Source organism: Ambystoma mexicanum, chromosome 1q (genome assembly GCF_040938575.1).
Source record: "Ambystoma mexicanum isolate Mex_15411 chromosome 1q, UKY_AmexF1_1, whole genome shotgun sequence".
Lineage (NCBI taxonomy): Eukaryota > Metazoa > Chordata > Amphibia > Caudata > Ambystomatidae > Ambystoma > Ambystoma mexicanum.
The window spans coordinates 1333846305-1333871456 of NC_090922.1; the positions used below are offsets into that span (position 1 = coordinate 1333846305).

Genomic DNA, 25152 nt, shown 5'->3' on the forward strand with positions numbered 1-25152 from the left:
CCTCTGCCTCTGATTCCTGAACTCCTTGACCAGGTGAAGGACGCTTGCATATACACCAAGTTAGATCTCCGGGGGCATATCATCTAGTGCGAGTAAAAGAAGGCGACGAATGGAAAACAGCCTTCCGTACAAAATATGGATTATTCGAATACCAGGTAATGCCTTTCGGGTTGTGCAATGCGCCTGCTGACTTCCAATTCTTCATGAATGATGTCCTTCGGGAACTCATCGATGTTTGTGTTGTCGTCTATATCGATGACATTCTAGTGTACTCCTCTTCGGAATCTGATCACAGAAAACACGTTAGGGCAGTTCTGGAAAAACTGCGCCAACACAAACTATTTGCTAAACTGGAGAAATGTGTTTTCCATACCACAGAAGTTGAGTTTCTCGGTTTCATCCTGACACCCAAAGGAGTCCGAATGGACTCAAGAAAAGTGGATGCCATCCTCAAATGGCCATCACCTAGCTCTGTAAAAGGGGTTCAAAGCATGCTCGGCTTTGCCAATTTCTATTGCAGGTTTATCCCGGAATTTTCACGCATAGTACAACCCATTACTGCACTCTTGAGGAAAAATAAACGTTTTGAATGGTCTGAGGAAGCCGAGCAGGCCTTCCAGGATTTAAAAGCTAAGTTTACCTCCGCACCTATATTGAAACACCCACGTCCAGATCTCCCGTATGTCGTCGAAACGGACGCATCCAGCCTAGCCATGGGAGCAGTTCTGTCTCAAAGAGATCCTGAAAACAACCAACTGCATCCCGTAGCATTTTGGTCCAGAAAATTCTCGGCACCAGAGTTTAATTACGCAATCACTGACAAAGAACTGTTAGCCATAAAGTCCGCTTTTAAAGCCTGGCGGCATTACCTACTTGGCGCTCGACATACCATCACGGTGATCACTGATCACCGGAATTTACAGTATTTGAAAACCGCCAAGGCTCAGTCATCACGGCAGCTCCGATGGGCTTTGTTTTTCGCTGAATTTGATTTCGTGATTACCTATCGACCTGGTTGCAAGAACGGCAAAGCAGACGCCTTATCCCGAATTGGAACGGGAGAATCTGATACAAACTCAGAACCAGTACCAATAATTACCGAACAGAGAATTCTAGGCATGACTTCGTTACAGACGCTTGAAGACATTCACGTCAGAGTGAAACAACTCCTGGACCCTACAGTCCTACAGGATTGGATACAAAAAGGATCAGACTTTACCATAGATAATGGTTTACCTTATTACCAAGGACGCTTATTCCTGCCGCACAAGGATTTACACGAACTAGTTATTTCAGGTTATCATGATACATTAATAGAGGGACACCCCGGTATTGCCAAGACAATGGAAAAGGTGAAAAGACAATTTTGGTGGCCCTCTTGGCGAAAAGATGTTAAATCTTTTGTGATGTCCTGTGGTGTTTGCGCCCAAATTAAAGGTCAAAAGAAAAGGCCAGCCGGTCTCCTTCAGCCTCTAGACATACCGCCAGCACCCTGGCACACCCTATCAATGGATTTTATTACGGACTTGCCTCCTTGTTCGGGATACAATACCATTCTGGTAATTGTGGATTTGTTTTCCAAAATGGCCCACTTCATTCCTTTGAAAGGTTTACCTTCAGCTTCTGTCCTAGCCAAAGAATTCCTCGAAAATATTGTTCGGCTACATGGATTCCCATCTATATTAATCTCTGACCGGGGAAGCCAATTCATTTCCCACTTCTGGCGCAAATGTTGTCAAATGGCACAAATCGACGTAAGATTATCGACCAGTCACCACCCTCAGACCGATGGTCAGACCGAGAGGACAAATCAGACCCTTGAGCAGTACTTACGGTGTATGTTACAACAACCTGAAAGCAACTGGAAAGACATTCTTTGGATAGCCGAACACGCATATAATAATTCGTACACTCTGGAACTGGCCATAGTCCTTTTTATACCTTGTTTGGACATCACCCTCGAACCTCAAACCACGAGTCACCTCAGAACCTCAGAGTGCCCGCAGTAGAGCATCTGCATTCTACCATTACCCGAGCCTTCAAAGAGGCAACCACGCATTTACAACAAGCCAAGAGAAAATACAAGGAGAATGCTGACCTACATCGGAGTGAAGCACCTCCGTATCAGATTGGGGATCAAGTGTGGTTAGCTACCAAACATTTACCGCTCAAAGGGCCTCGAACTTTTAACCCAAAATATCTGGGACCTTATTCTATTACGGCAATAATTAACCCAGTAGCGGTTAAACTTGATTTACCGGCTAATATGCGAATTCACCCTGTTTTTCATGTGTCACTTCTGAAACCAGTGGTACCCGAAACCCGGCTACTCAAACCTCCAGAACCTATTCAAATAGATGGGGAACCCGAATTCGAAGTGAAGAACATTTTAGATTAAAAAATGTTTAGGTCAAAGCTTTTCTACCTAATTGATTGGAAGGGGTACGGACCTCAGGAGAGGTCGTGGGAACCCAGTGACCATGTGCATGCACCTCGATTAATCAGGAAATTCCACCGACTCTTCCCAAACAAACCAAAACCCCCGGAGGGAACAACCTTGGGAGGGGCCTTGGGGGGGAGTGCTGTCACGATGCCCGCTCCCGGGGAGCCGGCTCAGGCCCTGCGTCCCCGAAAGCGGACATCAAGTCCCCGGGGAAGGTCCCAACAACCCCTTATAGGAGCCCTTTGGACAGCGTCCTGGCGCCTATGGTGCCAGGCTCATAGAAAACGTCAGTTCTGGCGCCATAGGCGCCAGGCTCATTATGAAAGTGTTTGGGTGCACTTACCTGATGCAGACCATGCTGCAGAACCCCGGCCTCCTTGAGGCCTGAAAGGAACTACTTTACCTGTGGGACTCATTTACCACCCGGGCGTGGTCAGGGAAGGATACATACCTGATTGGAGGAAGGACACATTCTAGGAACTTCTTCCAAGGCTATTTAAACCACACCCGATCAGCCACACGTGCTTCGTGTTGTTCTGCATCTAGCAGCTGGACGCTTACCGTGTCTGCTCCTGCATCTTGACTTAATCACCTGCAAAGGAAGGGAACAAGAGAACAGAAGAAGGAGAAGGCCTCACCTGCTAAATCTGCATCCCAGAGACATTTCGCCGACAATCCTGAAAAGGAAGACATTTATTTCTAAAAGCACATCGCATCCATCGCTGCAGCGCCGCATTCTACTCACCTTTACAGGGCGCCTCCATGTTCAGCAGCGACCAACCGGATTCGCAGTCGCGCCCCCGCGCCTAGGGAGAAAAAGACAAGAACAAAGGTGAGAGAAAGAAGGGAAAAGGGAAGCTAAAACTCCATGTCAAGACTTACCTGTTGGGTCATTCCCTTTTCATTTCGGGTCCGCGCCGCATCCAGGCATTTTCAGACCCCGGCCCCTAAGGGGAAAAAGACATCAGCATTAATGAGTGAATGAAAAGACATTACCAAAACACTCATTAAAGACTTACCTGATTTCCACAAGGATATCACCGCTCACCTCCGGTCGGTGCCTGTTCCCCGGCATTCCGTACCCCGGCCCCTATGGGGAAAAAGACACTAGCATTAGAACATTAATGCATGGACACAAGGGGAACCACTTATAGAAAAACTTACCTGGAAGCCAAGCAAGTTTGGTTCTCACCCATCCGAAAATCCAGTGACGTAACTGGATACCAACGCGCCCCTGCATCAGAAGCAGGATGGAGAGCTCGTCCTAAGGTGAGACGCTACGGGGAAGCACAGAAGGGTTTTGAGGAGGGTGAAAGGGGTAAGTGGGAGGCCGATTGCATTACCCCGCAGACAGTTAACCCCTGTTCTCACCTACAGAAGGATACTCTGCGAGTCAGACAAGCCAGATCTGGGGCCCGGTCCAGTCCGTCTTCCAAACCCTGCGCATCACCTTAGACGAGGTCACAGCAGCGCGAACCAGGCCAGCGCCCCCGTGGGAGTCAGGTGAGCGTTACAATATCTTCTCGAGTCGTTGGAGAAAAGTGGTAAGGATCTCCAGCAGGGTTTCACTGGTGGTTCAGTCGTTGCAGATGTCTTTGGCTTCTCTCTTCTTCGCTTTTTAGTTCCAGTGGCGAGGTCTTGTCCTCCAGTCCTCAGGACCCTGCTTTTATGCAGTAAGACCCCCATTCATACAGCCTAGCTGTCACACACACCGTGGGGTGGCTATCCTGGCGGGATAACTCCCCAGCCTATCAGGGCAGAGTGCGACCTTGGTTGCCTAGGTAACCCTGTCCAGGGTGCCTATTCCCCTCCCACATATCCTGTCTACCCCAAACTCAGTGGCGCCGAAAGGAGGGCTTCTGTGCAGAAGCCCGCCAAAAGGACAAACAAAGGATCCCCGTCCTGGGTTAGGATTTCAGAGAAAGACACGAGAAAGAAATATTATTAAAGTTCTGGCAATAAGAACCTACCGGATTAAAGTTAATATAAAAATAAACCGGCGGATTGTTAGAGGCTGTCAGTAAAAGTGGTAGCCTTGAACAATGGGAAAATCCCATGGAGAAATATTCACGGTCGAATATTTACGGTAGTAACCACTACCACCTGCCAGAAACTTTGGAGAGAGGGACTGTACGATACCCCCTCGAAAATGAACACTAGGGAAAAACTATTAACCCTTTCCAGTACGTCCATAGTAAGAGGGTTGTACTGGTTTAGTTCATAATTATTGACTAGTAAAGTCAATGTGGGGACTTTACATGCCTTGGGAGACTGTAGTCAGTCCCAGGGTATGGAGTTTATGTTGGGGGGGGGGTCGCTACGACACCCCTGTGGTACTGCACTAAGGGTGCTGTGTAACACACATGTTAAAAAGATGGTTCCTATGAGGGTGAGAAAAATCCCATAGACCATAAGCACACAAGATAGCCTAAAACACACACTAGCAATCTGTCTAAGAGTGGGAAAAAGGGTCTCACTCTCAGCAGGAGAAAACAAATAAACCCTTCAAATCCAGCAAAAATGCTGGGGGACTCTATAGGTAAGGGAAATTAGCATTAGAAGAGAATTCTCCCTAACAAGCGCCAGCCCCGGGGTGATTCTCTTCACGTTTACACTTAGGTATACATACTTGTGGTTGTATGCTACTCTGCTGCAATTAGCTGTTCCTCAATAAACCTAAATTCCTGAAACAGGCGCCCCATGATCTGACAACTGTTCGGAACTCATGGTGGCAACAGTCAAGTCAGACGCAAGTGATCGCAGTTCAAGTGTGTTTATTGAGCTTTATAATGGGTGAGATAAACGCCTAATCTAAACCTAAATCTAAGATGGAGCAAGCTATGACCAACAAATAATAATAAGGCAGTCCTAGTGGCATCTTGTCAAATGAAAAAGGGCCTATACTAAAAAAAGAAATAGTGCCAATCCTTAACGCTAAGTTGCAAAAGGAGTGTGGGATAATATTCTCCAGAAAAGAAAGAAGTGTTCACAAAATGATAAGTCAGGATGGTATGGCAGGGTCTCCCTACCCCACGTTTTTAGCACGGGACAAGGCGGGACTCCTGAGCACAGCACACTCCTGGCCCTCTTCAGCACGAGGTTCACAGATCTATTTCACAATACCAGAACCTTCAAGGGTCAAGTCATTTCCCTCAAAGTCTCTTGCCTTCGAAGGCCTGTTGGATTAAACAACGAACAAACCAACAAAAGTTAATTCAGTGGTCTTGCACCTTTGGGCGATTGCTCTTCGCCCCTAGGACGTCCCTCCGCCGTGCTCAGATCCTCATTGCAAAATTGGCCTCCCTCCGTCGGTTCACTACAGCCTTTCTTTAACACAGTTCATTAATTTCTCAGTTTCATCAGAAAGCGTCTGTTTCCTTCTCCTAGCTTTCTTTTGGAATCCCTCTTTGGGGTTCACACTTGCCTTATTTCACAGTTCACAATCTTATCAGAAAGCAGGGTTCCCTTCCCTTCCCCTTGCTTTCTCTCAGTAATGGGTCAGAGACTTTCGATTGTAGAAGGGATTTGATGTGACCCTTGTAGGACCACTCTGACATCTCATGCCACCCTTTCTTAGGGCCTTCTGGTACTTGCAGTTTTCGGCACAAAAAGGGGGCCACCCAGAGTCCTTCGATTGGAGCACTCCTGCGGCTGGTCCTTGTCTGGGCTTTTCACAAAATTTCAAACACAAGTTCTTTCTTCTCAAGTTCCTTGTGTTCATATAATGTTGCTACTTGCATCCTTGGGTTCAACACAGTTCGGTTTGCTATCAGCTTCCGCCGACTCATCGGCTGTGTTCAACCTGTTGGCTTGAATGCCATTGCTTCTGGAACCAAGGACAGTACCACGGTAGCCAGCGTGCCTCTCGGTCTGTGTTATCAATGCGGGAGGCCCCCGTGCACCGTTGACATCTGTTCCTCCACACACCTGCTGTGAATCCCAGTCTTATGATTTCCCTTTTGGAGGCTTTGCAGGTCCAGGTTGAAAAAGGCAAGGGCAGTTCCCCCTTCGTCGTACCTCTAGGTCTCGCCGCCTTTCTCCTCCATTTGAACTGCTGGTTCGTGCAGGTGTGTCCTTGTGCGTTAAGCCTTGCTCGCCGTGTGCTCTCGTGTTCTGCCTTTTATCCCTGTGAGGAAGGTAAAGGGCCATCAGGTTTACGTGGTTATTGTCCATTGCCTGACTCTGCCTGACCCGTGTGTCGGGACATGTCAGGTAAACGGCTCTGTTGTTGGTCTGTTGTCTGTTACGGTGTGAGAAAGTGTTTGTGTCGGAAAAGGAGGGGTAGAGCTTCTAAATGTCCTACAGTGTAGTATGGGGAAAAGGTGTTATAAGGAAGGGGGTACCACGTCTCGCCCATCAGTGTCCCACTTCCACTCCCCGAAGACCCCACTCCAGATGATCCGCCCCACTGGTCCACCCCCAGGAACTGGATCCAGTAGCGATGGCAGTGTCCTGGCCACCTGCAGGAACTGGATCCAGTAGCGATGGCTGTGTCCTGGCCACCTGGAGACACTGTCAGGTTTCTCACATACCCTTCCTCCATGCGATGTAGCCACATCTGTCTCACAGGGGAACCGGGATAGGAAATCTACATTTTCCTGGTCTTTTCCTTTCTGATGTTCCACTGTGAAGCAGTTGGGCTGCAGGTCTAGAAACCATTGCATGACAGGTGGGTTTGAGTCTTTGCATTGGCTAATCCATACTAGGGGAGAATGGTCGGTGACTAATGTAAACTTTCTGCCTAAGAGGTAGTATCTAAGGTGGATAATGACCCACTTGGTGGCCAGGGCCTCCAATTCCAGCACAGAGTAATTCTGTTCACGTGGGAAGAGCTTGCAACTGGTAAACAAGATCGGATGTTCTAATCCGTCACAAACTTGAGATAGGACTGCTCCTAACCCAGTAAGGGAGGCTTCCGTCTACCATATAAAGGCCTTGCAGAAGTCTACTACCTTCAGAATTGGATTCTGGCATAGAGTTTGCTTTAAGGTATTATAACATATATCATCCTCTTCAGATCAATGAAGTTTCTGGGGTTCGGCATTCTTAAGTTTATCTGTCAGCCGAGTTGTTTTATACGAAAAATGTGGGATAAACCTATGGTAATATCCTATTAACCCTAGACAGCTCTAAGATCTCTTTTAGTCTTGGGAATAGGTGTATCTAGAACAGCTCTCACGTTCTCATGTTGGGGCTGTACATTCCCGTTCCCTACAAAAAAATAGAAATCTTTTACGGCTGATTGTGCCAATCTGCATTTAGATGATTTAGCAGTTATGCCGGCCTTTCTGAGGACTCTCATGATAGTATGAAGTTGGAAAAGGTGGTCTTCCCAGGTTTTACTATAAATGACAATATCGTCAATATAAGCTCCACAGAAATCGGAATAGGGATGTAAAATTGTATCCATTAGGTGTTGGAAAGTGTCTGGTGCGCTGTGTAAGCCAAAAAAGGAGGACTTTGAATTTAAACAGTCGTAAGGGTGTTGAAACGCAGTTTTCTCCAGCATTGGATCTTTCATGGATTCACATGCTTAGAATATTCCCCATCGACAGACTGGGAACCCTCTGTATGCTTATAAAGCCGTTTCCCATTGGAAAACCTCCGATACTTTTGTGTCCTATCTACGTCGTTTTTGGGGCTGCCCACGCATGCCCTACTAGGACGTAACAGTATAAATGCCCTGCCCCCTCGGCTCCCTTCAGATTTCAAACGTCTTCAAAGTAGTGGGAGCACCTCGTGTAGTCTACTATTTTGTCTAGGTTGTGCTGTTGGAGTTTTCTCCTGATGTCAGGAAAAGCGCTGTTCCGCCTGTGTGCTACGTGCGGGTTGAAGAAGGTGTACAAGGGGGACGGACATATGGATTGCATATATTGTCTACACCCTCATCATTCGGCATACAAGTGCGACATATCTAAGGGCTTCTTCCAGAAGACTCATAAAGATCGAAGTCGAAGACTAGTGGCATAGTTCAACGATGGAGCGGGGGCATACCCGCCTTCGGAATTGGGCACCACGCGCAGTGTGGCCTCAGTGTCCAAATCTTCAGGGACCCCGCGCCGCTCGACATCGTCGGAACCCCCGGTGAAGAAATTACGACCGGCGGAAAAGGAATCATCGAGAAGCCATTCTAAGGAGTCTTCGTCGAAGAAAGCATTAACGCCGTCGAGAAGCTTGGTGTTACTAGGCGCACAATTCGAGACCCAGTCAGGGCTAGTGAAGCCATTCCTCGACAGAATAACCAGACTCAATCGATTGGCAGGTCAGCTGAAAATCAATACCAGTGAGAAAATATGCGTCGATTCTGGGCGCTATGGCTTCCTGCATTCCTCTGGTGGGCAACTGCCGCCTGTTCATGAAGCCGGTTCAAGAGTTTCTGGTGGACCGGTGGACGCAGGCCCAAGGGCTCTGGTCGGACAAACTGACCGTCGACAACTACGAGCTCCTACTAGCTCTTCAGTGGTGGCAGAGCTTTCAGAATCTATCCAGAGGGGTACCCCTACAGGAGCCGGAGTTTCGTCTAACCATAGTGACGGACGCGTCCCTGACAGGCTGGGGAGCACACATGGGTGCTCTACAAACGCAAGGTTGTTGGTCTCAGAGGGAATCTCTCCTGCACATCAACGTTCTGGAACTGAGAGCAGTGTGCTGGGCCCTGAAGTCTTTCCTGCCGCACATCAGAGGGTCCATAGTGAGAATATTGACAGACAACACGACGGCGATGTTTTACTTGAGGAAGTAAGGGGGCACGTGATCCAGAACCCTTTCCACCGAGGCTCAGAAGGTGTGGCATTGGGCTCTGAAACACGATATATCCATCGTAGTTCATCATCTTCCGGGAGTAAGGAACGAGCAAGTGGACTCACTCAGCAGAAAAATGGACCAAATACACGAATGGGAGATAGACAGCGTTCAGTTGTCGAAGGTCTTCGAGAAATGGGGACGGTCTCCGCTGGATCTCATCGCTACGAAGAAGAACAAGAAGTGCTAAATGTATGCCAGGAGGGTTCTCTGGGGGAAGTGTTCTCCTTCCCGTAGACGGACAAGTTCCTCTACGCCTTCCCTCCGTTCCCTCTGATATGGAGAAATCTGCAGTGGATACGCAGGTACAGGTGCTGGGTCATCCTAGTGGCACTGTGTTGGCCGAGGAAGCCGTGGTTTTCCGACCTGCTTCACCTGTCAGTGGATCAACCAATAACGTTCCCGAAGGTTCCCAATCTCCTGTCCCGGGATGAAGGAACAGTGTGGCATCACAATCCAGACAGTCTCAATCTCACAGCTTGGCTCCTGACTTTTCGGAATTTGGTGCCTTGACCATTTCGTCGGATTGTTGGAGAATCCTGCAAGCAGCGCGGGCCCCTTCCACCAACAAGTCGTACGAGTGTAAGTGGAGAAGGTTCTGTACGTGGTGTCAAGGACAGACAGGAGTGCAACCACTAAGGGTAACTCCGGAACAGCTTCTGCCGTATCTGCTACATCTGGCGAAGAGCGGATTATCTTTTTCATTAATAAAGGTACACCTGGCGGCCATCTCTAGGTTCACGAGGAGGAGGCAGTCGTCTCCCTTATTTAGTGACAGGTTGGTGAAAAACTTCATGAGGGGTTTGTTCTGGACGTTCCCTCCGGTTAAACGTTTTCCACCAACGTGGAGCCTTAATGTGGTGCTAGCAGGGTTAATGAAAGCACCCTTTGAACCAATGGCCACATCATCGATGAAGTTCTTGTCATGGAAAGTGGCTTTTCTAATAGCTATAACATCAGCTAGGCGGATCTCGGAGTTGCAAGCGCTGGTCGTAGACCTGCCGTACCTAAGGTTTTTTTAAGGACAAAGTGGTTCTGTCAACTAATCCTCGTTTCATTCCAAATGTCCCTACGGCTTATCATAAACACTCATCCATTGTCCAGCCCACCTTTTTCGCGACCCCCTCATCGGCTGAGGAAAAAGTCCTCCATACCTTGGACGTAAAGAGAGCTCTAAAATTTTACCTTCATCGGACTCAGCAACTTAGATCTACGCAACAACTCTTTGTTGCATATAGTCCTTCGGCGAAAGGAAAAGAAATTTCAAAGCAGGGACTGGCCCGATGGGTCTCGTCAACGATCGCCTTCTGTCATTCCAAAGCGGGAAAACCGCTACAAGGGCGTCCGAGAGCTAATTCCACAAGGGCAACTTCGTCGTCGACGGCGTTGTGGGCAGGAATCCCGCTGACAGACATTTGCCAGGCGGCGGCATGGTCAGTGCCTCACACGTTTACCCGCCATTACTGCCTCGAACTGCAGCATGCGGACGAGATACAAATGGGAAGAGCAGTTTTACACCATCTGTTTCAATAAGGTAAGCCCTTTTCAAGAAGGGTCTGTACTTATTTTGACATATGTATATATGGATGTATATAGGGATATGTGTGTGTATATATATATATATATATAGGTATTGATATGTGCATGTACTGTTGCGTATTTTTAAATTGGCATTTTACGTAAGAGTGGTTCGCTATACATATGCTCAGGAGGGTGCCGGATTGCATTCACACCTCCTCTTTTTCAGGATCACTGCGGTGCATTATATTCTAAGCATGTGAATCCATGAAAGATCCAATGCTGGAGAAGGGAATAGTTTCTTACCTGTAACTCCATTTCTCCAGCATTGGTATCTTTCATGGATTCACATGCGCCCGCCGACCTCCCCGGAATGCAATCGTCTTGTATAACTAGGTTTTCACCCCATTCTGCTTTGGAGGGGTTGAAATCTGAAGGGAGCCGCGGGGCGGGGCATTTATACCGCTACGTCCTAGTGGGGCATGTGTGGGCGGCCCCAAAAACGACGTAGATAGGACACAAAAGTGTCGGAAGTTTTCCTATGGGAAACGGCTTTATAAGTGTACAGAGGGTTCCCAGTCTGTCGACGGGGAATATTCTAAGCATGTGAATCCATGAAAGATACCAATGCTGGAGAAATGGAGTTACAGGTAAGAAACTATTCCCTTTTTCTTTATCTGATCCATATACTGGTACCTGCCAGTATCCTTTTGTTAAGTCTAGGGTGGTTAGAAAGGTGGGCACTCTGGGTTTATCAATTAGGACATCGATGCGTGGCATGAGATAGGCATCGAAGTCGGAAATCGCATTAAGTTTACTGAAGTCTATACGGAACCCCAAGGAATTGTCCTGTTTATTTACCAAACGATAGGGGAGGACCATGGACTCGAAGATGGCTCAATAATATTTGCTTGCAGCATTTTGTTTACTTCTTTGATCATTATCTGTTCACGCGCCTCTGGGAGTCTATATGGTTATAAATGTACCACTTTTACCTTGGAAGTTCTAATATAAGGTAAGTGCCTTTGATTTTTGCTGGTTTGTCTGAAAATACATTGGGGACTGATGCAATTCCATCTCTTAGATCTTCTTGTTGTTGAGCAGACAACTAAGAAGGAATTAGTTCAAAGTTGTCGATATCTTGTGGAACCAAACAAGATAGTACTTTGACATGGGTGGCTGATGGGTTCTCTTTCCACTTTTTTAAGAGATTTACATCATATAAGTGGACCTTCTGTTTTCTTTGCAGTTGGCCTACTTTATAAGTGTGTGTTCTTGTTCGTTGTACTATTTCGTAGGTCCCATGCCACTTAGATACAAGCTTGTTTTTGGAGGTGGCTAATAGAACCAATACTTTTTGCCCTATAGAAAACGACCTTAAGCTTACTTTCTTGCCAAAGGTAGCTTTCAGTTGGCTCTGGGCCTTTTCCATATGAGTGCTGACTAGATCTCAAACAAGTCTCATATGTTCTCACATTCGGGTAGCGGTTTGCGAGATGGGAATGGGTGCCTCCTTTCGTTCTTCCCAAATTTACCGGAGCATGTCTAAGACACTTCTGGGCTCTCTGCCATAAACTAGTTCACATGTGTAGAGGCCTGTTGGGTTTTCCCGACTGCAAATAGTGCTCACGGGATCATTCGGTCCCAGTCTTTCCCGTCCTTGTCTACTAATTTTCGCAGGATTAATTTTAGGGTTTTATTGTATCTTTCTACCAGAAATACAAGAGGGGCTCAGCCGGACATTATTCCTGGTTACGAGAGCCTTACCCAGAGTCTTTAGCTCACTGTCGTTCACAGAGGAGAAATATTCAAAACATATCAGTCTTTGTTCTGCCCTGGGGCAGTCCATCACCAAAATGCTAGGCAATTCTCCTCTGAACAAGAGTACCAACAGCAACCCCAGACACCTTTTTGTTTTGCTAGAATCTTTCTACCAAGCCATCAGTTTGAGGATGGTACACAGAGACTCATAAGGTGGTAATATGGAGTAGCTCTTTGACCTCTGCCATGAGCTTGCTCATAGAATTTGAACCCTGATTGCAAAATGCCCTTGGGAAAGCCAACCCTGCAAAAATACAGTAGGAGTTGTTTAAGGATTTGCTGTGTGGTGTTATTTCGCATTGGGAATGCTTCGGGAGATCTAGTGGCATGATCAACAATCAAAAGGACGTATTTGTTTGTCTAATCTGAATGTTTCTAGAGGTCTGATTAATGTACATTCCAATCCTGAAAAAGGGGATTTCTGTGATTGTTAACAGATCCAAAGGGGCAGGCAATGGGACGTGCATACTAGTTTTGTGATATATTTCACACGTCTGGATAAAGGTCTTTATATCGGCGTGGATACCTGATCAGTAAAACTCCCCACTGATGTGTGCTTGGGTTTTGGATTCTCCTAGGTGGCCCCCTGTAAGATGGGAATCTGCAATCTCCAGTACAACCTTTCGGGGCGTTCTGGGGATCACCAACTGTGTTTTTCTAACTCTTCTGTCGATGTTTCCATCATATACAACAATCTCTGCTGTAAGAACAAAAAGGGGCTCCCTTTTCCTTCTGGAATAGCCTGTAGAAAGGATTCTGCTAGCGCGAGATTGTTTATCTGAGTGAAGGCTAGATCGGGATAGATGGTGGGCTCCTCTGTCTTCCTTTCTTCTATGTTAAAAGGTTTATCAGCTTCCCCAAAGCCCAGTGCACCTCTTTCTGTTTTGTCTGGTTCAATTTCTTTAAACTGAGGGGACAGTGCCCTTTCCAGAATTCCTTGAGCAATCCCCATGATGTACTTCAAATGGAGCTTGGCCATGATTCTGTAAGGGAACCTTTACTTCCCCTTAGAAGTCAGGGTCGATGACGCCTGCTAAATCCTCCATACTGAACTTCCATGCTAGGCCAGATTTTGGGGTTAACCTGATGTAACACCCCGGAGGAGGTATCAGAACCATATCGGTAGGAATCATTCCTCTTTTTCCAGGGCGAATGACAGCTTCCCTACTGTTACAAATATAAAAACCTTTTGATTCTCTTGTGGCAGCAGAAGAGTTAGAAGCTCGATGACTACATGTTTGAAATTGTAGGGCTCCCCAATTTGTTTCAATTGAGTCACATCCCACTCTAACACCATATGTAAGGAACCCATGGTGCCAACAGTAAAGACAGACACAAGTGATCACAGTTCAAGGGTGTTTATTGAACATTATAAAGGGTGAGATAAACGCCTAATCTAAACCTAAATCTAAGATGTGAGCAAGCTATGACCATCAAATAATAATAAGGCAGTCCTACTGGCATTTTATGAAATAAAAAAGGGCCTATACTAAAAAATAAAACGATTGCCAATCCTTACCGCTAAGTTACAAAAAAGAGTGTGGGATAATGTTCACCAGAAAAGAAAGAAGTGTTCACAAAATAAGTCAGGATGGTATGGCGGGGTCTCCCTGCCCCACATTTTTAGCACGAGACAAGGCCGGACTCCTGAACACAGCACACTCCTGGGCCTCTCCAGCACGAGGTTCACAAGTCTATTTCACGACACCAGCACCTTCAAGAGTCAAGTCTCTTTCCTCAAAGTCCCTTGCCTTAGAAGGCCTGATGGATCAAACAACAAACAAACAAAAGTTCCTTCAGAGGTCTTGCACCTTTGGGCGATTGCTCTTTGCCCGTAGGTCCTCCCTCTGCCGGGCTTGGATCCTCTTTGCAAAAAAGGCCTTACGCCATTGGGTTCACTACGGCATTTCTTTAACACAGTTCATGAATTTCTCAGTTTCATCAGAAAGCGTGGGTGTCCTTCTAGCTTTCTTTCGGTATCCCTCTGTCGGGTTCACGATTGCCTTATTTCACAGTTCACAATCTTATCAGAAACAGGGTTCCCTTCCCTTAGCTTTCTCTCATCATTGGGTCAGAGACTTTAGATTGTACAAGGGATTTCACGTGACCCTTGTAGGACCACTCTGACATCTAATGCCGCCCTTTCCTAGGGCCTTTTGGTACTTGCAGTTTTCGGCACACAAAGGGGGCCAGCGAGAGTCCTTCGATTGAGCACTCCTGCAGTGCCTGACCACTCTGCAGCTGGCCCTTGTTTGGGGTTTTCCCAAAGGTTCAAACACACGCACACGCACAAGTTCTTTCTTCTCAAGTTCATTGCGTTCATATAATGTTGGCACTTGCAATCTTGGGCTCAGCACAGTTTAGTTTGCTATCAGCTTCCTCCGACTCACCGGCTGTGTTGAACCCGTTGACTTGTCTTGCTTCTGTAGTCAAGGACGGTACCAGGGTAGCCCACGTGCCTCCGCGCCTGTGTTATCAATGCGGGAGGCCCCCGTGCACTGTTGACATCTGTTCCTCCACTCGCCAGCTGTGACGCCAGGTCTTATGATTTCCCTTTCGGAGGCCTTGCAGGTCTGAGTTGAAAAGGGCAAGGGCAGTTCCCCCTTCGTCGTCCCTCTAGATCTCGCCGCCTTTCTCCCCCGTTTGAACTGCTTTTTTGGTAAAGCTGTATCCTCGTGCGTTCGTCCTTGCTCATTGTGTGCTCTTGTGCTCGGATCTACGTGATCCGACCGCGGCTGATTTTCCCGTGGGCGGAAAGTTTGCATGAGAAAAGTGCGAACTACCAAATGTTTGCCCCTTCCTCATGCGAACACACGTACATACCCACACCAACAACACACCCATGACACACCCCCCACCCACACCCTCAACACACCCCCACCCACACCCCTAACATAAACAAACCCCACTTACCTACTTCTTCGCGCTGGGTCCCTTCGGCACCAGTTCCCTTTCACTTCTGTGAATGGGAACCGGCGCTGCAGGGTCCTTTTGTTTTTCATTTTGTTTTTTTACGGAAGGCTGCAGGGGTTTCCTCTGCAACCCCCGCTCACTATACTATAAAGTATAGTGAACGAGGCGGTGCGGGGGACACCCCTGAAGCCCCTGTTTCTTTTTTTTACAATGCTACCACCAAAGGATCAAACTTTTGGTGTTCGAACCTTTGGTGGTAGCATTTTTAGATCTAATGGTTCATGCGAACTATTAGATTCGGTAAAAAAATACAAACCCTTGTGCTCCACCTTTTATAAATGTGGAGAAGGTAAAGGGCCATCGGGGGTGTGTGGTTATTGTCAGTTGCCTGTCTCTGTCTGACCCATGTGCTGGGACATGTCAGGCTAACAGCTCTGCTGTTAGTCCATTGTCTGTTACGGTGTGAGAACGTGATTGTGTCAGAAAGGGTGGCGGGGAGGTGCTTCTAAATGTCCTACAGGGTAGGATGGAGAAAAGGTGTTATAAGGAAGGGGGTACCGTGTCTCGCCCGTCGATGTCCCACTTCCACTCCCCGAAGACCCCCCATCCAGGTGATCCTCCCCCACTGGTCCAGCCGCAGGAACTGGATCCAGTAGCGATGGCCGTGTCCTGGCCACCTGGATGACAGATCTCCGGAGACCAGCGGATGAGACACCTTCAGGTTTCTCACACAACCAGTGCCAGTTTGAATCAAATGCAAATAGTCTTTTGTTATCTCTTTAGTTGAGTTCTGTAGCTCCCTTAGGGTACTGGTAGTTTCCTTTTTCTCTTTCTCTCTAATTCTCTTAGTTTGATTCAAGTTTGTTCTCTCTCTCTTGTAGGGCTCTGGGTCCCCTTGTATCTTGTTCTCTCATATACTTTGAATACTCAATTTCCAATTACAATTCACCCTTTCCCAGAGTGCTGTCTCATGTATGAGGTTTATCGTCTTGTCGTCAGAAGACTGCATTCCTTAAGTGTCTTTTCCTTTTAGATTCTCCTTTTTACCTTCGGGATATGGGTTGTCTTTTCCCTCTTCCCAACGTGAAAAGTTTCCAACTTTTCTTGCCTTCCACTTTGTAGTGTTTGTATTTCTTTCTATTTCAGTAAAACAGTTCTGGTTTCTTACTTCATTTCAAATTCCCTTCACACAATACTGAGACGTGTTTCTTTTGCTTTACATTGAGTTCCTCTTGCCCACCGGTATTCTGGTTCCCCGTATTCCTTTCTGTGTTCAGGGGCAACAGTGCTGTTACCTGGTGTATCAAATTCTTTCGTCTGCTTCATAGCTCATCACCTTCCTTTGCGTCTCTTTCTTCTGGGCCTTGCTCTCGTCTTCTGTCACTTGTGTCTTGACAGGAAGTAGGAGTAATTTTTTCCCGCTGGTGGTGTCGGCGTTGTTGTACAGGCAGACTGCCCACCACGAATGCTCTTTGGTCACTGTACCACTGAACTCTCTCTTCATGCCAGACTTGAATTTCATTCGCCCTGACACACCCGTGTCTCAGCGTTTCTCGCTCTGCCACACAGCTGCTCTGGCTTATAGGGCTCTGCGGTCTACGACAGCCCTGTCTTCTTCCGCTCTCTCAGGTACAGGGGGCTTTTCCACATTCTCTCTGCGTTCGGGTCTCTGCCCTCTCTTGCTGGTTCTCTGGCTTATCATCCCTTATCAGCCTCCTTGTCACAGTCCATTGGAGAGTCTTGTTTTCTTTTTAACTTAACATTTTTTATTGAAGAAAACCAATTTTACATGTCACAATGCAGCAGTACAGGTCTTCCAAGTTAAACACACCCTCTGGCTCCTACCCTCTCCTCCCTCCCCTGCCAAACAAAGAAAAGTAGTTTCATGCATCAACGTCATGTAGGCTAAGTGTCTCTATTTCCCAATTGAGAACAGTAGTCCTATTCTGGTTCCAGAGTGGATCAAGCTCAAGTCCATTTTGCCCTTCCAGTAGGGAATTCCCCAGTCTCCCCAGACTACCCAGGTGTTGCGGGTCCATCGTATTCCCATTCCATCCCCACCCATCGTTTTGCATTTACCCCCCTTTCTCCCCTCACTTCTCCCGTCACCTCGCCCAATCGCAATGTTAAGGCTTCCCACACCCTCTAGTGCACATCCCATCCCCAATATCTTATGGCTGGGCCCCACTATCAAGGATTGGTGACTGGTCTGCAGATTTGCCCACTAGGTCTGTAATGTCCTCCTCCTCACTTGATAGGAAAGGTTCCCCCAAAATACCGTTCTCCTCCTCACCTGATGTAGAAGAGTAGTGGGTTCTCCTTCGACGTGGTTTCTCCCTTTGAGACTTCTTCTTGGAGAGCAGATACGGTCTGCCTCGAAAAGAAGCCACCGTGAATCTCAACAGAGGAAACCTCACGATGACCCCCTCCCGTGACAGCCAGTTGTTATCGGGGGAAAAAGCCTCCGAGGCCCAAAAAACCCCCACAAGTTGATAGAAGACTCCTGAAGCAGGTCCGTTGAAGCGTGGAGCACTAAACGCAGTATCCAGAGAAATCGGCTCCAGGCAGAAGCGGTGGAATCACAAGAAGGTAACGAAGCAGCGTGAATGGGCTTCACAGAGGAGAGAGCTCCTGAAAACATTGACAGGAGGAAACGACCAGCAGGGAGTACTTCCGATAGAGTAGGAAGCGAGGAAAAGGGGAGAGAGCAAGCGGGAGAGAGTGTAGCAGGAATTGGGGTTGGAAGATCGCTAAGAGGGGACAAAGCTACAGAGCGCACGCAACGAACGGGAAAGCAAGTTGCAACGCGCCAGCCCGCTGGGATTCGGATGGAGAAATACACGGCGGGCGGCCATGTTGGAAAACACTAGACTGCACCGTACGTTGAAGCGAAAACGTAACGGAACCGTCTAATGGCGACGGAACTTCCACCTTCGCCAAATCCTCCAAGCGCCAACGGTCGTGACACCCACTCCGCTCTGAACAAACTCATCTCGTCATTCACCATTGCGGTCAGCTTATCCATCAAGTACATGTGTTTTAGTTTCTGAAACCAATCGTTTTTGTGTGGCACTGTTGCGCCCTTCCATTTCTGAGCCAATGCCACCCTGCCCGCCCTTAACATCGTTTCCCACATTCTTGGCTGTCTGTAGGTGTCGGAGTCCCTGAGGTGGAGCCTCAGTAGCATCTGAAGGGGGTCAAGTAGAAGGATTTTGCCTATGATCTCCGACATCCACCCCAGTACAATAGGACACGCGGACAGTGCCACCACATATGCGCTTTCGAACCCACGAAGCCACACCCCCCTGGACACAACGGGGGCGACCCAGAAAACATTTGAGAAATCTTCAGCGGGTCTCTGTGCCACCCTTGAAATACTTTGAAGTTATGTTCCATGGCTGCTGTAAATAGGTTCCTGTGAAACGCTATTTTATATATCTCCCCCCAAACCTCCTCTCCGATTTCCTCACCAGCTAACTCGTTCCAGTATTTTTTAAACCCTGCCTACTCGTCTAATCACTAGTGTTCAAGACCTTGCAAAGCTTAGACACAATCCCTCTCCTCTTTTGCGAGGTGTTACTTACTTTTTCAAATTGTATGAGCAGGTGTCTCAATTTTTCACCCCATCTGTGGTCGGTTAGGATTCCCTTCAGTCGTAGGGATTCAAATAGAGTAATCTTGTCACCCCCCCAAGTACCTCTGCCACTGCTTCCGGAGAGTCTGATTTAAAGGGATAGCCTCGGTTTCTTGTTGCTGATGATATTGGCTCACTTCATCTTCATGAAACAGATAACACTCTGGTGTATTATACAAGTCCATATAAGCCATCACATGGAGGGCCTCTGAGAGTTCCTCACAGGAACAGGAGTCCTTGTCCCCAAAGGGTTAATCTTTCCCGGTAAGGTCCCACTTGCCTCCACCCATAGAGAGGGTGTTGCAGAGCAGGCTCACCTACCTAGCCTCATAGAGGGAGGCTCTCCCTCGGGGAGAATTGACAAGTTCCCTCAGTTCGTCACTGTATTCATGTAGACAATTTTATTTAAAAAAGCTGCTATGCAGATTGCTTTGGTTTCATCTGATGCACAAAAGGCAACTCATTATGGAGAAAAGGGACTATTGGACTAGGAGTCACGAGAAACTGTACTGAGTAAATTGTACTTTTAAGCACTGACCCTACTATGGCAACCTTCCCATCACTTCATAAATCTTAAAGAGGCTCTCTGCTCAAGATAACCTGTGTCCCACAGACATAGTGGCAGTCTTTATTTTGCTATTTTTAACAAATGATGTGACTGTTATTAATATATTAAAAAGGTGCAGTAAAGCATTTCTGTGCAAAGATAACATTTCTTCCATTTTATTTCAGCAAGAGAACAGCTTGAATTCTTGGAAAATAGGAAGAAGCAATATCTAAAGGCGGCACTGCAAGCCAAGCAGAAAAATGACCTTGAGCAAGCAAAGGTCTACTTAAAAACAGCCAAAAGCTTCGACCCTAACATTGAACTGGCAAAAATTGGCAAATCAGTTGATATTTCAAAGGTTGGTAAAGAGAAATTATTGGAGAAATTAATGTTTTTACTGAAATTTGTGTACAGTGTTCTGATACAACTTGTTTGTCTAGTTTGCGCTATATAAAAACTAAAATTATGTCACACCAAATTGCATTTTACTAGAATTTGGTAAACACAGGAAGGCAGGTATATTCTATATCTAGCTAGGGGCGGATTTGGAGAGCGCTTGGTTGCACAACTCTTTTGATTATTTGACATTACAGCTTACCATCTTTATAATCGTACTTTTAGGTGAAAACATTCTGTCCTCAAGAATAAAAACATTATATATTTAGAATTGCAGCATGAGACATTCTTGCAGGGACACACAGATCTGAGCATTTAATGATACATATTTATTTACGGAGAAAAATCCATTTGATCATTTTACCCAGAGCACACTCTTCTGTATGTTATTATTTGAGATGGAGAAATGACATTTAGATGGTTGATGTATAATATTGAGTTTCTAAGTTGTCAGCCATGCATTCCAGCCACTTCAATTATATTCCACTGACAAGTGATGTCTGTGATACAAAATATCCTCCATTCTTTTTCTCTGTATCATATAAAGAATACTCTGAAATTCTCAGTGGCTAACGAGGATGCCACCAGTAGAGGAGCAGCAGGCAGCACCATTTTGACCCTAAAAACTTCCAATCTTCACCTTCACTCTTTGTTAGAGAGGCAAAGTGAGAAAATGGTAGCTCACCTCAGCGGCATAAATCCTTGCATCAGCTCTTAATTTACCCTAAACTGCCATGTCAAATTTAGTAAATTAGTGAAATTGTGGCTGTGGAAAAAACAATTGCATGGACCAGAGTTTTAGCTTATTCTAATTTTTTATCTCTGCATGTTTTATCTCATTTTTATGACAGTTTTATTAGTGAGGATGATTAATTGTATTGTTAGTGTACGAAATATCTTGTATTTTAATTGATGTTATTGGTGTTTATTGGAGAAATTAATATTATGTTTTTACTGAAATTTGTGTACAGTGTTCTGATTCAACTTGTTTGTCTAGTTTGCGCTATATAAAAACTAAAACTATGTCACACCAAATTGCATTTTACTAGAATTTGGTAAACACAGGAAGGCAGGTATATTCTATATCTAGCTACGGGCGGATTTGGAGAGCGTTTGGTTGCACAACTCTTGATTATTTGACATTACAGCTTACCATCTTTATCTCCCGCTCAATCTGTCCCAATTACTACCATATCATTACCCATAGAGAACAGTGGAAATGAGTCTGTTGTGTTGCCAAAAGCTTCTCCTTGTCCACACGGACATGTATTTGCACCAGGGGCATTGGTTTCCTACTGCTATTACGACTGCCTCAGCACAGAGTTCATAGGTGTTCCCTGTGGAGGAAAGTAGAGGTGTGACAGAGAAGTAAAGAAAAAAAGAGTTGCAATAAGGATAGTTGTGATGAAATCTGATACTGGTCAGAATAGTACATGGGAAAGCAAAGGCTTCTATGTGCTATTCCCAAACCTATACCACAACTGTGTTTTGGTTTCTCAGTCATAAAGGTAAACAGATAGAATGTGAATATTCTACCTCCTCTGCCTCTATATTGGTAGCATGAGCCTATGACAAACTACACTCTTCAGCAATGCGAGTTGGCAGCGGAAACTTCCATGCAGGGTTAGTGCAGTAAATACCAAAGTAAAAGAAATTACTAAGCAAGGTTCTATAAAAAAACATACTTTATGTAAGCACTGATACTTAATAATAACATTGAAAATCAACCCCTATAAGGTAAGCACACAGGCAATGCAGGATAGACATACCTAGATTGTACACTGTAGGCATTACAATGCAGGAATGAAAAAATGTATCTAGTAAGGAATAAAATGTCAAAAACACAAACCGTTACTTACACAGTCATGCGTCCCGTGAGAAACCAACGGGTGTTTCACTTACTGGTCCCTGGGGATCTCTCTTTTAGGTGACCAGGGCACGGCCATCACCTCTGGATCCAGACCCTGGGGGTGGACCAGTGCAGGAGGATCATCTGGGCGAGGGATCTCCAGGGAGTGAGGGTGAGACATGCCCATATCCCATCCTATTTTGTAGGATTCTCCAACATCCCACGTTAATCAGGTCAGTCAAAGTCAGGCACTTGACGGTAATCACATAAATCTGATACCCATTAGTACCCTCCACACGGATAAAAGGCAGAACATAGAGACATACTCTGAGCAAGGTGAGACACGAGAAGGAGCAGGTCTTCTAGGGCTTAGGCAAACCCACTGGAGCAGGACGATCGATCGATCGAGGGACCAGAGTGAAGGGTGGGGAAACCCTGAAGGTCCCTGCAGGAGGTTGTTGCCTCCGGGAAACCGTGACGGATATGAGCAGAAAGCCAAATCCCACACAAGAAGAAGCCTGCATTGTGTGTCAAGGACGCCAGCGACCCTCCCGGGTGACTGACAGAGTTGGGGAGGCGAGGCCAAGCCTGTGGTATCAACCTTGACTCGTGAATCAAAGCTGCAGACACAAGAAAAGAATGCACACACCCAGTGAGTTAGCGAAAGACATGAAAGGCTAGTTTATGTCAAGGAAAGATTGAACCCGCAACAGTATATCTCACAATTAAAGGTTGTGCGCATGCTGATGAGACACGAAAGAAACTCTAGTTACTGATAACTGTGAAGCCGAAAGGAAGTAGCTCACTGGAAAGTCTCTTCGAACTGTTTGATGAACATTTTTATTATAAAGCGGCAAGTGAATGAACTCTGAAATGCGCAATGGTCAAGATTAATCCCATCGAAAGGGGAAGTGAAAAGGTGATTGCTTTAAGAGACAGATCACTTTGAACTTTGTTGGTTGTGTTATGGAACTACCAAGACCAAGAGACAATGGGGCAAATACCATAAGGGAGTGTTTAAGCGAAAGATAAAATGGTCCCGCAGAGGTCTATGGAAAAAGCCTTGCACATTCGAAAGTCTTCTACATCAGTCAAAGGTCCGAGCCCGACCAAGGGACACCTGGAATATGAAATAAGATAGGCAAAGGGAACCCCTAACGAATGTGAATAAAGCTTGGGCAAGGGAACCCCTGCAAGTGCTGTGATTACGATGTCGGTGCATGATTGAGGGAGACCTATGTGATGTTGAATCAGGTATTTTTTGTGTTGAAAGTTCCGAACCCAACAGAGGGAGACCTACGTGAACCTTTGTTGAACTGTGAAATAACATTTGGAAAATGGAATTAGTGACTTTAACGTGGAAGGCCATGCAGGCCTCTACCCACGTTTTGAACTGCCTTTTTTTAATATGCTAAGCCAGCGTGTGTAATCCTGTTTACGGGGGCCGCCTCACTCCGTGCTGTCCAATGTGGGGAGGAGAACTGACTCAGCCACCGTGATCTTTTATGTTATAACACTGGGCCTCATTACGACCCTGCCCGTCCGGAAAGAAAGGTGGCGGTAAAACCGCTGCCACCGTTGTTTCCGGACTGGCTTATTAAGAGTCATGCAGGCGAGAGGTGTCACTCCCGCCAGGTCTGACCACCCGCCTGCAGCGCAAATGGAAACACTGGCTCTGTCATAGACGGAACCAGTGTTTCCATTGCCCCCATCCCCATGGAGCCCAATGGGACTCCATGGGAATGGGGATTTACAGAATTCCGCCTCCGGAATTCTTGGGTCACCAGGGTTGTGATGCCCCAGTGATTCCGGGAATCACAAAGGCGGAATGGTAATACGGGTCCGACGGTAGTAACGAGGACCACTGACTTTCCTTTGCATACACATTCCCCTTGAAACACATTTGTATAAGAGATAGGGCAGGCATTCTTTTTTTTTTAGGATTGACCATTTTAATTTGACATAGACTGACTAGGACTGTATTTTCTTTATTATTTGATATTAGAGACTACTCCCATGATAGCCATAGGGCAAAGTAGGAGTTTTTCCAAACCCAAAGAATTGAATAAAGGTTTTAAAACTTGTAACTCTTGTATCAGTGTCATACTTGTGACCATGCCACCCGTACAGTCCTAAGCAGCCGTCAATATAAATGGTCACGGTCAGGATACACAGAAAAACCTGATAAGTGATCTTTAGTCCACTCGGACTCTACCTTAGTCTCTTTCGATGTCCAGACAATCATCTAGACACTCTCTCTCCCCGAAAACATCTTTTGTCCCCGAACAACCCACCCACCCTACCTCATCTCTCCTCCCACCCACCCTACCTCCTTTCTCTCCAAACCCTGCCTCCTCTGCCTCCTCCCACCCACCCTGCCTCCTCTCTCTCCTCCCACCCACCCTGCCTCCTCTCTCTCCTCCCACCCACCCTGCCTCCTCTCACTAGCCCCACCCTCCCACCCTGCCTCCTCTCACTAGCCCCACCCTCCCACCCTGCCTCCTCTCACTAGCCCCACCCTCTCACCCTGCCTCCTCTCACTAGCCCCACCCTCCCACCCTGCCTCCTCTCACTAGTCCCACCCTCACACCCTGCCTCCTCTCACTAGTCCCACCCTGCCTCCTCTCACTAGTCCCACCCTGCCTCCTCTCTCTAGTCCCACCCTCCCACCCTGCCTCCTCTCTCCTCCCGCCCTACCTCCTCTCTCTCCTATACCTCCACTCTCTCCTCCCAAAAACCCACCCACCCTACCTCCTCTCTCTCCTCCCACCCGCCCACCCTACCTCCTCTCTCTTACCACCCGCCCACCCTACCTCCTCTCTCTCTATACCCACCCGCCCACCCTACCTCCTCTCTCTCTTCCCACCCGCCCACCGTACCGCCTCTCTCTCTTCCCACCCGCCCACCCTACCTCCTCTCTCCCCACTCACCCACCCTACCTCCTCTCTCTCTTCCCAAACACCCACTCTACCTCCTCTCTCTCTTCCAGCAAACCACCCGACCTCTCTCTCTGGCCAACCAACCCACCCAGCCTGCTCTCTCTCCTCCCACCCACCAACTCCCCTACATCCTCTCTCTCCTACCACCCACCCTACCTCCACTCTCTCCTCCCACCCACCCACACTACCTCCACTCTCTCCATCTCACCGACCCACCCTACCTCCACTCTCTCCTCCCACCCACCAACCCTACCTCCACTATCTCCATAACTCCACTCTCTCCTCCCACCC

General features: G+C 47.1%; 1 protein-coding gene across 1 annotated transcript in view; it reads left to right on the top strand.

The window, feature by feature from the left end:
- Positions 1 to 25152, top strand: part of CC2D1B (coiled-coil and C2 domain containing 1B) — a 2515186-nt gene that overhangs the window by 1400686 nt on the left and 1089348 nt on the right. The window contains exon 15 of the mRNA XM_069642198.1: positions 19863 to 20035. Within this exon, the coding sequence (XP_069498299.1) occupies positions 19863 to 20035 (173 nt within the window). The remainder of the gene's footprint in view (positions 1 to 19862; positions 20036 to 25152) is intronic.